At 40.5% G+C, this 13,389-nt stretch overlaps 1 protein-coding gene across 1 annotated transcript in view; it reads right to left on the minus strand.

The window, feature by feature from the left end:
• Nucleotides 1–373: 373 nt before the first annotated feature.
• Nucleotides 374–13,389, minus strand: part of LOC149811324 (ribonuclease TUDOR 1-like) — a 36,604-nt gene continuing 23,588 nt past the window's right edge. Inside the window, exons 9-17 of the mRNA XM_089992630.1 lie at nt 3,924–4,094; nt 3,632–3,829; nt 3,167–3,541; nt 2,854–3,081; nt 2,585–2,773; nt 2,426–2,503; nt 2,135–2,329; nt 1,526–1,903; nt 374–873 (exon numbers count right to left, since the gene is read on the minus strand). Of these exons, the coding sequence (XP_089848756.1) occupies nt 688–873; nt 1,526–1,903; nt 2,135–2,329; nt 2,426–2,503; nt 2,585–2,773; nt 2,854–3,081; nt 3,167–3,541; nt 3,632–3,829; nt 3,924–4,094 (1,998 nt within the window). The 3' untranslated portion in view covers nt 374–687. The remainder of the gene's footprint in view (nt 874–1,525; nt 1,904–2,134; nt 2,330–2,425; nt 2,504–2,584; nt 2,774–2,853; nt 3,082–3,166; nt 3,542–3,631; nt 3,830–3,923; nt 4,095–13,389) is intronic.

Raw genomic sequence — 13,389 nt, forward strand, 5'->3', positions numbered from 1 at the left:
GGCTAAAATATGATAACCGACAGAAAAGATGAGCACATAACTTGGCCCCAACTGCTCAGTGGCACTAGAGATGCTGCACTGTGAGGGCCTAGGTCCACGGAGGATGCAACGAGGCTTATCCTCTCATGATCTTAACCAAGACATAATTGGCAACAGTCGAGTCAATCAGATGTACGAATGTACATGACAGTAAAGATTATGTGACTATCACGATCTGAAGTCAGGAGTCCAAAAACACATTAGCCGTCATGCATCGACCGTCATAGAGATGAATGGATTTCGATGGGCCTCATAGGTAATCTTATATGCAATCTCAAATGTGCAGACATCTTTCAAGAAGCTAAACAGACAAAATTCACGAGTCACTGCAATCTTGTAATATAATTGAACCTCATCTTTAAAAAATATACGCAATAAAATTTGAAAATTCCGCAGAAACAATAAATTAAATAAAAGCATCTGCCTACCTCCACAAGGGAGTGACACAGTTAAACTCCCTTATTCAAAATCTTAAAAACAATGTTCCCTCAAAAAAAATATCAATGAGACCCTCAGGAAAAAAACGGATAAGAGAGGAGGATGGAAGAGTAACTCTCGTAGTGGATTCAGCTGCCTTAATCTTTCTCTACCATTAATCCTAAGCCAACTCACACCTATTGATAATTACTTGCCTATTGCAGCTATAGCTCAACGGCGCCCACCTCTCCTTGCCGGCATATCTGATTCCTCGTCATCAGACTGGACATCACCATACTGCCATACATTAAGCCTTTCACGCTTTGCCTTTGCTTGATGCTCTTCTAGATTATCAAGCGCAGACTGTCTCTCTTTTGTGTCCCACCTTTTCCTTCTCTCCAGTCTAGCAAGTCCTTCCTGTTATTTTACAAGAATAGATGGGAGAACAGATGTTAATCCAATTCCTGAAAAATATCAAAAACTCTTGCCTCTAAGAAATACGAATGAACAGAACTTTGATATTGTGAAAAAGGGGTAATTGATCCTTTAGCAAGAGATGATAACTAGGAAGTTCAAATATCAAGAGGGCATCACTTGACAAGAAAATAGATCAAATATGCTGTAGATATAAGCATGACAGCCTTTTACGCAAAGATCTTCCTCTTATTCCTTTTTGTTTTTTGGCCAACTATTGTATGACGAGAGCAAAAGCAAAACACTACAATATTGTAATCATGTAATGGCTGGACTGGAGAGGCTTTTAGCTCTCCAGACGCAGGTGTGACAAAGCACCAGGTCTGTTTATATTCGTAAAGACCTCGTAACAATGAGAAGCATTTTTTTCTTTTTGCAAGCAAGTCGAGGCCCAATCTGGGTCTGTTAACGGGTGGATATCTTCTGAAATGAACCAGCTGTCCCAGCAGTTTTCCTGGCATCTAATTTTAAAACAACCTGCTTTAAATGTTTCTAACTAATAACGTTCTGACAAGATTACGGACTCAGAGAGAAAAAGCATTTACTTTCATTTCAAAACAATGCAGTGATGCACAACAGACAACACACACATTACCTGCAGCATAGAAGCATTAATACTGGAACCTGCTTCCACATCAACCAATGTTACTATCAGAACAGTACCAGTTCCTTGCCCCTTCACTTTTCCTCCTGAGGTGTCTCTATCTTCCACCATTGCCATAAGTTCCTTGGAATTATTCAGGGTACATTCACTGAGATACTGAGCTGCTTCAGGACCAAAGTCCTCATTTAACTTTGGTACTTTTATGTAAGCAAGGCTACACAACTGAGCAAGCCCTGGTGCTGAAGAGACAGATGGATCAAGAGGGCATAAACTCCTGTAAGGAACTGTCTCTTGGTTCCCATAATCAATGTAGAAGACTTCAAACATATCTTCTGGTGATTCAACTGCCCCTCGGGGAACATTTACAATCTGAAAAGGAGACATCAATCAGCAGCGCTCACAGGAGCTTCAGTTTTGTATCTTTAGTAGCTAAAGCCAAAGCAATGAGAATGGTAAACAACGGCAAGTACACATGGTCTTGATGTCTATTGTACAAAGGTAAAAATGGCTGGTGCATTAAAAAATAACTGCATCTCCTACTTTAGTTTCATAGAAGGCATGTTTTACCATCAGAAAGTACACAAGGGATAGTGCTCGTACCATGGCCCTGTTCCAGGAATTATCCACTGTATATTGTGCAAGTACAGTTTCTCCCTTCTTTGGGCTGAAAACTCCTATGATTGGAGGGGCTTGGAGGTTCAAGGAAGCAAGCTGCTGCTGGATAGATGCTAGTTTCTTGTCAGAAACAGATTGGATATAGAACTTTCCACCACCAAGTACTTCAGTAACCACAACCTGCAAAAATGTAGAGATTGGGTGGAGTAACTGAATGAAGAAAAAGGTGGATAGAAAGAAAAGAAAATCAATTCTCAACAAGCAATCACAAAGAACCTTTAGCACTTCTTTTTTCTTTGTCTCGGTTGTCGTACCATTAGCATGTTCCTGTCCTTCAACATAGTTCTCCCATATCTGAAATGAAAGGTCAGCAAGAACTAAGAAACCTGATGAAAGTGAGAAAGAGAGAATCATAAACGTTAGCACACTACACACTTTTAACCGTTGTTTCTTTGCATTTTGTTCAGCCTGTGAGAGCAGGTGTGCGTCTGGGATCCAATCAGTGCCAAAAGCAGTTTGGAACCTGGCAAGTCCAGCTTCCAGAAGTGTCACAGCCATATTGGTCTTTGACTCCCATAAAGATCCCAAAAATGTTCCAGTCCTATCAACTGTTTCTACTTCGATCTGCATAATAGACGGAATAACTGAAGGATGTATATGAATGTAATTATGAATGACAAAAAAAACCTGGAGAAAAAACAGACCTCGACATCCCTCTGTAGTATTTTTCTTCGCATGAAAGCAATAGCCTCATCTGCAAATGGCTCATCCCTACCAGGGCATCTAACACCAGAAAACGAGAAAGCAATGCTGCATGTTTCCTTTGGAATTAACAATTTAAATCGATGACCGCTCAGGACATATTCAACTACAGCTGGGAGCCTTCTACTTCGTTGAAGAAACGGCAAGAAATCTTTCGCTTTTTTGGCAGACTAAAACAAAACATTTGCACAAAATGAGCAGCTGATTCAAAAAAGATACAAAAATTTGTACCTGACAGATGAAGATTTCCCTTACCGATGTTACAAGGTCAGTGATATGCATCACAGGAGGATCCTTAGCAGAATGAATCCCTTTTTTCCCACTTATAGCACGGGCCTCTGCAGCTAATAGAGAGTCATAATAGTTTGATCGCTCCTCAAAATCACGATGTCTGATGACTGTTGCAAAACCACGTGCTATCACCAATTCAGCAACATTTATTCCCTCTGGGTGGCCACCTCCAGCAGCTGGAGAAGCTGCTGTAACTTCATCACCTTCAGCTTTTGATGGAGAAACCAGGATGACAGTACCAAAATCCATGATTCTGGAATCTGCTGAGCCAGCTGCAGGCACTGGATTGGGCCCATCAGCCATGCTAACTTTTCTAGAGTATTCCATGTATACCTTGACCTAAAAGGGCATAGCACAAATTAATCTCAAAACCCCCCACAGCCTCCTAATTAAATCAGAGGTGCAGAATGCATATGTTGAAGGGCATACTTGCCGACCAATCAGGCGAGTCCGTAAAAATTCTTTGGCTTCCCGAGCATATGAAGCTGGTTTTTCATCCCTACGTGGATTTCCCATTTTAGGAGCCCTGATGCTTGAAAGATTGACTCTCCGCTCAGCTGAGGGGTTGCCATATGCAGCAGCAGCAGCAGCAACAATGACGCAATCCCCACTCACAACCTCCACCACCTATGGGAATTTATAAGAACACAAGATTAGATAATACAAATCAGAATCATAGATCAAGGTTCTGGTGTGAAAACTAACTTGAGAAACTACATACTTTTCCAGTGAAATTTTGGTCATGAATTGCCTTAGAATTTGTGGCTGGGGGAACATAGTTTGTCCAAATTCTCAACCTGTCCTTCTTTGCTTGAAGCTCAGCAGCCTTCAACAGCCGCTTGGCATCCTCCTCCATCATGTTTGCACTCCACTCCACAAATTTAGCCAAACCCTAAAGGGAAAAACAGTTTGTATTCAGAAACACGTATGTGAACTTCTAGCCAATATTGAACCACAAAAGTGTGCTGGACTAATGAAATGGGATAAGATTGGATAATGATAATAGCAGTTTTTGTTAAGGGCAAGTCTTCTAAGGATTCTCATCTAGCTATGTCCTTGAGTCCACAAGGGTGTGATCAAATTTTCTTTTCCATCAATTATTAAATTTAAAGTTTTCTTTGAGTTTCTCCTGTTTTTTGTCCTGGTGAATTCAAAACCAACTACAAGGAACACAGTGATCTTCCTTCGCCTGATTCCTGCACAGGTTCTTAAAATTTCAATCCAGAAAGGAACTTTTAGTCAATCAACAAGCATGATGACTGGAAACAACCAAAATGATATCACATACTTGCTAATCTGAAAAGCCATTTAAGGGATTTCGGAGTCATCCTAAGGTCCTGTATATAGGACTGGACAATGAAAAAGGAGTTTAATTGGCTGAACCAAGTACCATCTCTAACCATTGTATAGGAGAAATTGGCATCTAGATATCAAGCTTCAACAGGCAATGTTAACAAATAAAAATAGCAACAAGGGTGAATGATTAAGGGTGCACTTGATTACCTTGGATCTCAGATCCTATCATTTCAAAATGGATCTGAAATCCAGTGTTTGATGAGAAAAAGAAAAAGAGAAAGAGAAACATGCCGAAAGGTGTCATTGTTAGGAAAAACCACGAGCAAGAGACAATCAAAAGGGAAACAAAGAACAAGAACGATCAAACAAAACACAAGAAGAACACAGATTTACGTGGAAAAACCTCTCCTTAAATCCGAGAGAGAGTAAAAAACCACGGCCGCCCAGAGAGAAATATTATTACTCTTAACAGACAGTTACAAGCTCGGGAAAAAAAAGCGAGAATATAAACAAGGCAAGGGCAACAACCCTAACCCTAACCAAATCGGGTCGGATCCACTGAAAACCGGGTCCCAAACATAAGCCCCAGAAAAATTTCTTCTGGGGGGGGGGGGCGCTGCCCCCCTATAACCCCCCGCCAGGGGCGCCCCCCCCTGGACCCCCGCGCGCCGACCGCGCAGCGGGACCCGCGCCGGGGGGAGCTCCAGGACCCCCCTTCTTGCAGGGGCAAAAAACAGTGAATCAGGCTCCACAACTCATCAATCTCCCACTTGGAGACTGATACAAAAAAAAATTCTCCAACTGTCTTCCTTCCCAAACTCTTCTCTGAATCTCTGAAACGACATCCCTCCCTCATGCTCATTGAAGGAGTCCAACTGAGGCAATGCACAACCTCAGTTTCTCAGTGGTCACACCCTTTGTCAACATATCTGCTGGATTCTCGGCACCAAGAATCTTCTCTAATGACAATGTCCCATCATTTATCTTCTCTCGAATATAATGATACTTTAATTGAATGTGCTTTGTCCTTGAATGAAATACTGGATTCTTTGCAAGGCACAAGGCACTCTGACTGTCACTGAAGAGAACACTTTTGTCCTGTTCCTTGCCAATCTCTTTCAGAAAATTCTTCAACCACACCATCTCCTTTCCGGCCTCAGAAATAGCAATATATTCAGTTTCTGTGGTTGAGAGGGCAACACATTTCTGAAGTCTTGACATCCAACTGATCGCTGTGTTACCAAATGTAAACACATATCCAGAAGTGCTCTTCCGACCGTCCACGTCTCCACCAAGGTCTGCATCTACAAAACCTTGCAAGTTTGCACTTCTCCCACTGAAACAAAGTGTCATACCTGATGTCCCCTTTAGATATCTCAATATCCACTTCACAGCTTCCCAATGCTCTGGTCCTGGATCCGCCATATAACGGCTCACAACTCCCACTGCATAAGCAATATCCGGTCTGGTACACACCATGGCATACATGAGACTGCCAACGGCTGAGGCATATGGGACCTTAGCCATTTTCTCTCGTTCCTCGTCTGTTTTTGGTGACTGCTCCTTCGAGAGTTTGAAGTGACTTCCCAACGGGGTGCTCCTAGGCTTTGCATCTTGAACTCTAAACCTTTCCAACACTTTTCCAATATATTTTTCCTGTGATAGGTTTAGAGTTCCCTTCTCTCTATCCCGAGTGATCCGCATACCAAGAATCTAGTTTGTTGGGCCCAAGTCCTTCATCTCAAACTCTTTTGACAATTTCCGCTTAAGTATGTTTATTTCTTGCATGCTAGAACCTGCAACAAGCATGTCATCTACATACAAAAGCAAAATAATGTAAGACTCACCAAAGTTCTTGTAGTAACAACAATGGTCCAACTCGGATCTTCTAAATCCACAGTTACACATAAAAGTGTCAAACCTTTTGTACCATTGCCTTGGAGCTTGCTTTAAGCCATATAGGCTTTTTTGCAGTTTACACACCAAGTCTTCTTTACCCTGGCTTTTGAAGCCTTCATGCTGCACCATATAAATCTCCTCCTCCAAATCTCCATGGAGAAAAGCAGTTTTCACATCCAACTGCTCTAGGTATAAGTTTTCTGCAGCCACAATACCAAGAATTGTCCTTATGGTAGTCAACTTCACCACTGGAGAGAATATCTCAGTGTAGTCGATCCCCTCCTTTTGCAGAAAACCCTTAACTATCAATCTTGCCTTGTACCTCTTGCTGCCATCAGACTCATCTTTCACTCTGTACACCCATTTGTTCAGCAATGCTTTCTTTCCCTTCGGTAATTTGGTTAGCACCCAAGTCTCATTCTTTTGCAAAGACTTGATTTCATCTTGCATTGCTAACTCCCACTTAACCGAATCTTTCACCTGCATTGCCTCAGAAAAGTTCTGGCTCGCCAGAATCAGTCAACAGTAAGTAGTGTAAAGATGGAGAATACCGAGTCAAAGGTTTAGGTACTCTTAAAGATCTCCTCAACTCAAATGCAGGAGTGGTTGGATCTACGTTAGAGTCTACTTCGATTGTATCAGAATTCTCAACAGGGGTATTTGTTGAGATTTCCTCCAAGTCAATCTCTCTCATCATATCTTCTTGTTTTTCTGTCCCCTCTGATTCTACACTGGACCTGTCTTTGTAAAACACATTCTCATTAAATGTTACACCATTAGTTCTTATTATTTTCCGATTTTCTTCATTCCAGAAACGATAACCAAAGTAATTAGAGCCATATCCAATGAAGTAACATTTTTGGGCCTTAGCATCTAGCTTATCCCTATTCTCAGAATCAATGTGTACATAAGAAACACAACCAAAAATTCTTAAATGAGATAGATTTACCTTCTTTCCCGTCCATTCTTCTTCTAGCAGTTTCATATCCAATGGGACTGAAGGACCCCGGTTGATCAGATAGGCTGCAGTATTGATAGCATCAGCCCAAAATGCTTTGGGCAAACCTGTGTGCAGTCTCATGCTCCTCGCACGCTCATTGAGAGTTTTATTCATCCTCTCAGCAACTCCATTCTGTTGTGGTCGGTTAGGAACAGTCCGACTCATTTTAATTCCGTTCTCCGCACAAAATGCTTTGAACTCTGTACTGTCATACTCCCCTCCATTGTCAGACCGTAGCCCCTTCACTTTCAGCCCGGTCTCATTTTCTACCTCTATTTTCCACTTCTTAAAAGTGGCAAAAATATCAGATTTATTCTTCAAAAAATAAACCCATACCTTTCTAGTGGAATCATCAATGAAGGTCACATAGTATCGTGAGCCTCCAAGGGAACAAACAGGGGCTGGTCCCCAAACATCAGTGTGTACTAATTCCAATTTCTCTGCCCTCGGTTCTCTTCCGATCTTTGAGAAACTGACCCGTTTCTGTTTGCCTAACACGCAATCCTCACAGAAACCAGTGTGTACAGACTTCAAGTCTGGCAATAGTCCCTTTGATGCTAACACCTTCATCCATTTCTCGCTCATGTGCCCGAGTCTACAATGCCACAACTTAGCATTTGCTTCCGAACTCACCGAAGCAACAATATCTCGGTCGTTATCAGTCATGTACAGGGTCCCCAATTTTCTTCCCTGTGCAACAACCAAGATTCCCTTCACAATTTTCCAGAAACCATGTCCAAATACCGTTTTATACCCGACACTATCCAACTGACCTATTGAAATCAGATTTCTCTTTAAACCAGGTATATAACGAACATTATACAATGTCCATTTGGACCCAGAAGCAGTCCTAATATGCACATCTCCCCTCCCCATAATATCTAACTGCTCATCATCAACTAAATAAACCTTACCAAGCTTTTCGGCCACAAAATTATGCATAAGCTCTTTGCACGGAGTAGAGTGAAAAGAGGCACCTGAGTCTAAAATCCACGACTCAATCGGACTGTCCACGCTCAAGATCAAAACGTCCTCAAAACATGTAGTTTCTTCAACTGTTGCATTCACAGACTGAGCGTTGTCCTGGTTCTTCTTCTTCTTAGGGGCTTTGCAATCCCGCTTTAGATGACCCTTCTTATCGCAGTTCCAACAGACAAGGTCACCACGAGGTCTCGACTTACTCCTTCCCTTTGACCTTGACTTACCACGGTTTGAACTATGTCCCCGTTGGAAATTTCTTCCTCTGCCTTCGAAACTCAAGGCAGCGCCTGAGGATTCTCCCGACTCCTTTCTCCGAATATCCTCACTGAGAATCATATCTCGGATTTCTAAGAGTTTCAACTTCTTCTGGCCAGACGAACTGCTCACCGCAGTTACCGTCGCACCCCAACTCTCGGGTAAAGAGGATAGTAGAATAACGGCTTTTACCTCATCATCGAAATCGATGCTCACCGAACTCAACTGGCTTGTGATGGTGTTGAACTCATTGATATGATCTGTCACAGAGGCACCCTCAACCATCTTCAGATTGAACAGTCGTCGCATCAAATACACTTTGTTAGAGGCGGATGGCTTCTCGTACATGTTTGACAAAGCCGCCATCAAATCTGCCGTCGTCTTCTCATTTGCAATGTTAAACGCAACATTGCGAGACAGGGTGAGACGAATCACACCTAGGGCTTGTCGATCCAACAATAACCATTCTTCTTCCCCCATCGTCTCCAGTTTCTTTCCCGATAGAAGCTGATACAGTTTCTTTTGATACAGCAGATCCTCGATCTGCATCTTCCCGAAACCGAAATCCTTACCGTCGAACCGATCAATCTTTATCTTTCCCTCTTCCATTCTTGCTTCAACGAACCTAGCTCTGATACCAGTTGTTAGGAAAAACCACGAGCAAGAGACAATCAAAAGGGAAACAAAGAACAAGAACGATCAAACAGATTTACGTGGAAAAACCTCTCCTCAAATCCGAGAGAGAGTAAAAAACCACGGCCGCCCAGAGAGAAATATTATTACTCTTAACAGACAGTTACAAGCTCGGGAAAGAAAAGCGAGAATATAAACAAGGCAAGGGCGACAACCCTAACCCTAACCAAATCGGGTCGGATCCACTGAAAACCGGGTCCCAAACATAAGCCCCAGAAAAATTTCTTCTGGGGGGGCGCTGCCCCCCTATAACCCCCCGCTAGGGGCGCCCCCCCCCCCCCGGACCCCCGCCCGCTGACCGCGCAGCGGGACCCGCACCGGGGGGAGCCCCCGGACCCCCCTTCCTGCAGGGGCAAAAAACAGTGAATCAGGCTCCACAACTCATCAGTCATACCCATGTTGCAATACTGTGGTACTGGTACTTCATGGGTACAGGTTAGACCACTTTCGAATCTGACCTGATCCAGACCTGACTCATCACATATCATGTGAGATCATTTTAATTCATTTTTAAGATGCATAAAATGCTGTCATCATCCAACAGACATATATAAACATGTATATAGGTACATATGTATGTACATATGCAAGCATGCATAGCTGTACCCTGTACTCATACTCTTAGAAATTCCCATATCATATCCAACTTACCCACTCCTGCACCTATGTTGGTTGGGGCTTGACCCTCCCTCCATGGGCGAGAGATTCATGAATCTGGGGTACTCACAGATCCAACGATCTGAACCTGTGGTTGCAAAAACATTGATTTGGTGTGGGGGCTCTATGGTAAATCCGATCCCCAAACATGAGATCTAAGGTAATCAAACACACCTTCAGATAGACAATTCCAGCAACAATTCCAGACTTAAAATTGAATGACAGTGTGATCTTTTGGATTAAATACGTCAATTAGAAACATTCCCTTTTCTTTGTTTGTTGTTTCCTCCTTTTGTTAAGAGCTTAAGCTAGTGTTTGGAGCAATGTTGTATTAGTGTACTGTATTGTATCGTACAATACATATCATTACTATTTAGAATATTGATATGATACACACTCGTATCATGATACAAGTGTGTATCATAGCTGTATCATACGATACATGAGATACAAAGTCAACACCCTTAAAAAATGATCAAATCGTAATTTTTCAGTTTTGGGTTTTAAAGACCTCTTGAGAGCCGACTCTTTCATTTGTGTAGAAGCCATTAGTGTTAAAATGTATCATTCAACCTTTGTAATATTATATATATTTTATATATATAAAGGATAATACATATTCATATATGGTATATATGCATATATATTATCCTAATTATATATATATAATATATTTCTCTATTTATAGGCATAAGGGTAGTTTAGACATTTCACAGTTTTACGCATATTCCATTTGGAATATGTTTTGTAATTTTACCTTTTATTTTTCTTTTTATTTTTCTCTTTTTTGTGGTTTGCGCCACCTAGGGAGGCTCCCCAAAGAGTCGTTGGGGGCTCTCAACGACTCCTTTGGGAGCCCCCTATGTGGCTCCTCTCTTGTGTTATAAATAGGGGTCTCCCCCTTGTAATTCCTGCACTCCTTGTAGGAGCTTATGCTCCATTGTATAGGGTTTTTACCAGGGTTACCGGAAGCGCCTACCTAAAAGGGGAAGCGCGCTTCGGAAGCGCGAAACGTCGCGCTTCCGAAGCGTGGGGGGAAGCGTCCCCCTTTTTTGGGAAGCGTGCTTCCCTTTAATGGGGGACGTGTTTCCCTTTAATGGGGGACGCGCTTCCCTTTAATGGGAAGCGCGCTTCCCTTCACACTTCCCCCTCGCTTCCCCCACGCTTCCCCTCGCTTCCCCCATGCTTCCCCCTCGCTTCCCCTGTTTTTTTCAATTTTTTGTATTTTTTATTTTTATTTTTTTCGCTTCCCCTCGCTTCCGAGACGCTTCCGAGACGCATCCTAGGTCGCTTCCGAGATGCTTCCCGAATCGGTCCTAAGTGGTCCCACGCTTCCCCGCTTCCTAAAATTTTGAAAGTGCCTCGCTTCCCGCTCCCGCTTCCCGTATCGCTTCCCGCTCCCGCTTCCTCAACTGGCAACCATGGTTTTTACCCTCTTCTTCCTTTTTCCTCAGTAATATTCAACTTATGACTTTAAGTCATATTTACCCCTTTTATGGGTTTATGTATTAGCACATGATGTGCTTGTGTTGTTCCATTGAGTGGGTATATTCGCACTTCGTGTGCATGTGTATGGGTTCATTATTGAACCTAATGCATTCAAAGTCACTTTCTAACATGGTATCAAAGCTCAGTTGAGATCGAGTCGCTCTTTGGTGCATCGGGAAGCGTGGTATTCAAGAAATTTTTAAAGAAAAATGGTGAAGTATTCATTTCTCTCTCTTTTCTTTCTTAAAGTTATTCTGTATGCATTCTATTTCTTTAAGTATTATATGAACTATGAAGAATTTAATATGTTCTTTTTTTATGTGTACTCTTTGTCATTATGTCTTTTTATAAAAATTTGAGTTACATGATACTCTATTGAATCTTTTTCGTATACATACTTTTTCGTATGTTTTTCTTTGAAAAATTTTAAATGATAACTTGTTTGGCGAAAAATTAGATATATGATTGCTCAAAACTTGCTTTAATGAGTCGGTAAAAATTTATGACCATTGGAGCTTTGAATTTATATTTTAAACCTAACTTTGTTTATAAGAATACCTTTTATATGAATGGTAAGTCTTTAAAGAAAGGTATGTTAAGATTAAAATGTTTGTGAGGTGTAGTTTTTTTGAAAAATGCTTGACATATATGAAAAATTCCTTAATAAGTTTTGATTCACTTTCCTAATGTGTCCTTTTTATATGAGCAACATTTAATTAAGAAGGTTTTTTTCCGGTTGAATTAAGTTTTAAAATGGTCTTATGGAATATGGTGATTTTCTTTGCATCTTTATACTCTTAAAAGATTTTTCAATTTGATTTAAAGAGCTTGTCTCATTATAAAATTTATGGTCTTCACTAATGTTTGTTGCGTACTTATTGCATTAGGAGTTGGTAATAATCTATTAAGTCATGTTTTTTGATAAAACTTAAGAGTTTTGAATGTTTCCTTAATAAATGTTTAATTTTATAGATTTATGCCATAGTACAATCTTACTTTATCATAAAGTTTTTAATAAATCTATTATTCTTCTTTGTTGGGATTTCTCCCACTTTAGTGGAGTTTCCCCCTTCTTTGGGAATTTTGTGTGTTTTTTGAGCTCTCTTTAAAGAGCCTTTCGGTCCTTATAATCTTCTTGTGAGTATATACTCTTTTATGAAGATTTCATGGTTGTTGTGAGAAGATTGGTTGTGAGCATCATTTTTTAACTTACAATAGTGGATTTCATAAGATTTTCAAACTTCACCATCTTTATGAATGCCTATATTGGCCTAAGTTTGTTATTTGCTCATTCAAGATTATTGTCATTTAAAAATCTTGCATTGCATAAAAGTGTATCTATTATCATTTGGTGTGCATTTAATTGCACTTTATATCTATCATAGTTGAGGCTTGTTTTTGACTTTTTGATTATTCCAAATCGGTTCTTACGCATGATGTTGCTTAATATTTCATAAATTATGTTAGTTGCATAATAAGTCTTTTTGTATAAATGACTTCTTTTGAAGATTAAGCATAATTCGAATTTATGCAAAATTGTTGTTATAAAGCATATTATTGTGATTGATTATATTGGACCTTTGATTCAATTTTTAATCGGTCCTCTTTTCTTTGAAAAATGATTCCTAAAGTGTTTATTGCCTTTTTGTGGCATTTATATTTGTCCATCACATGTTATTTAATGCATCATTTGTTTGCCCTTATTATTGTTTTATTAGAGATGTTTGTTGAGGTGAGTTATGGACACCTTGGGACTCTAAAATGATTTGTTATATGATCTCTAATTATGAGTGTGTCACTCATTTTTTCTCTTTTGGCCATTGATCTAATGGATGCTCTCATTTATATGTAAATGTGATGGATATATGGTGTTTAAAACATTAAATGTTTTAAGGTATATTAAAATCAAGGTTTGGGG

This window comes from Nuphar pumila, chromosome 17 (genome assembly GCF_984573655.1).
Source record: "Nuphar pumila chromosome 17, dmNupPumi1.hap1.1, whole genome shotgun sequence".
In the NCBI taxonomy this organism is placed as follows: Eukaryota; Viridiplantae; Streptophyta; class Magnoliopsida; order Nymphaeales; family Nymphaeaceae; genus Nuphar; species Nuphar pumila.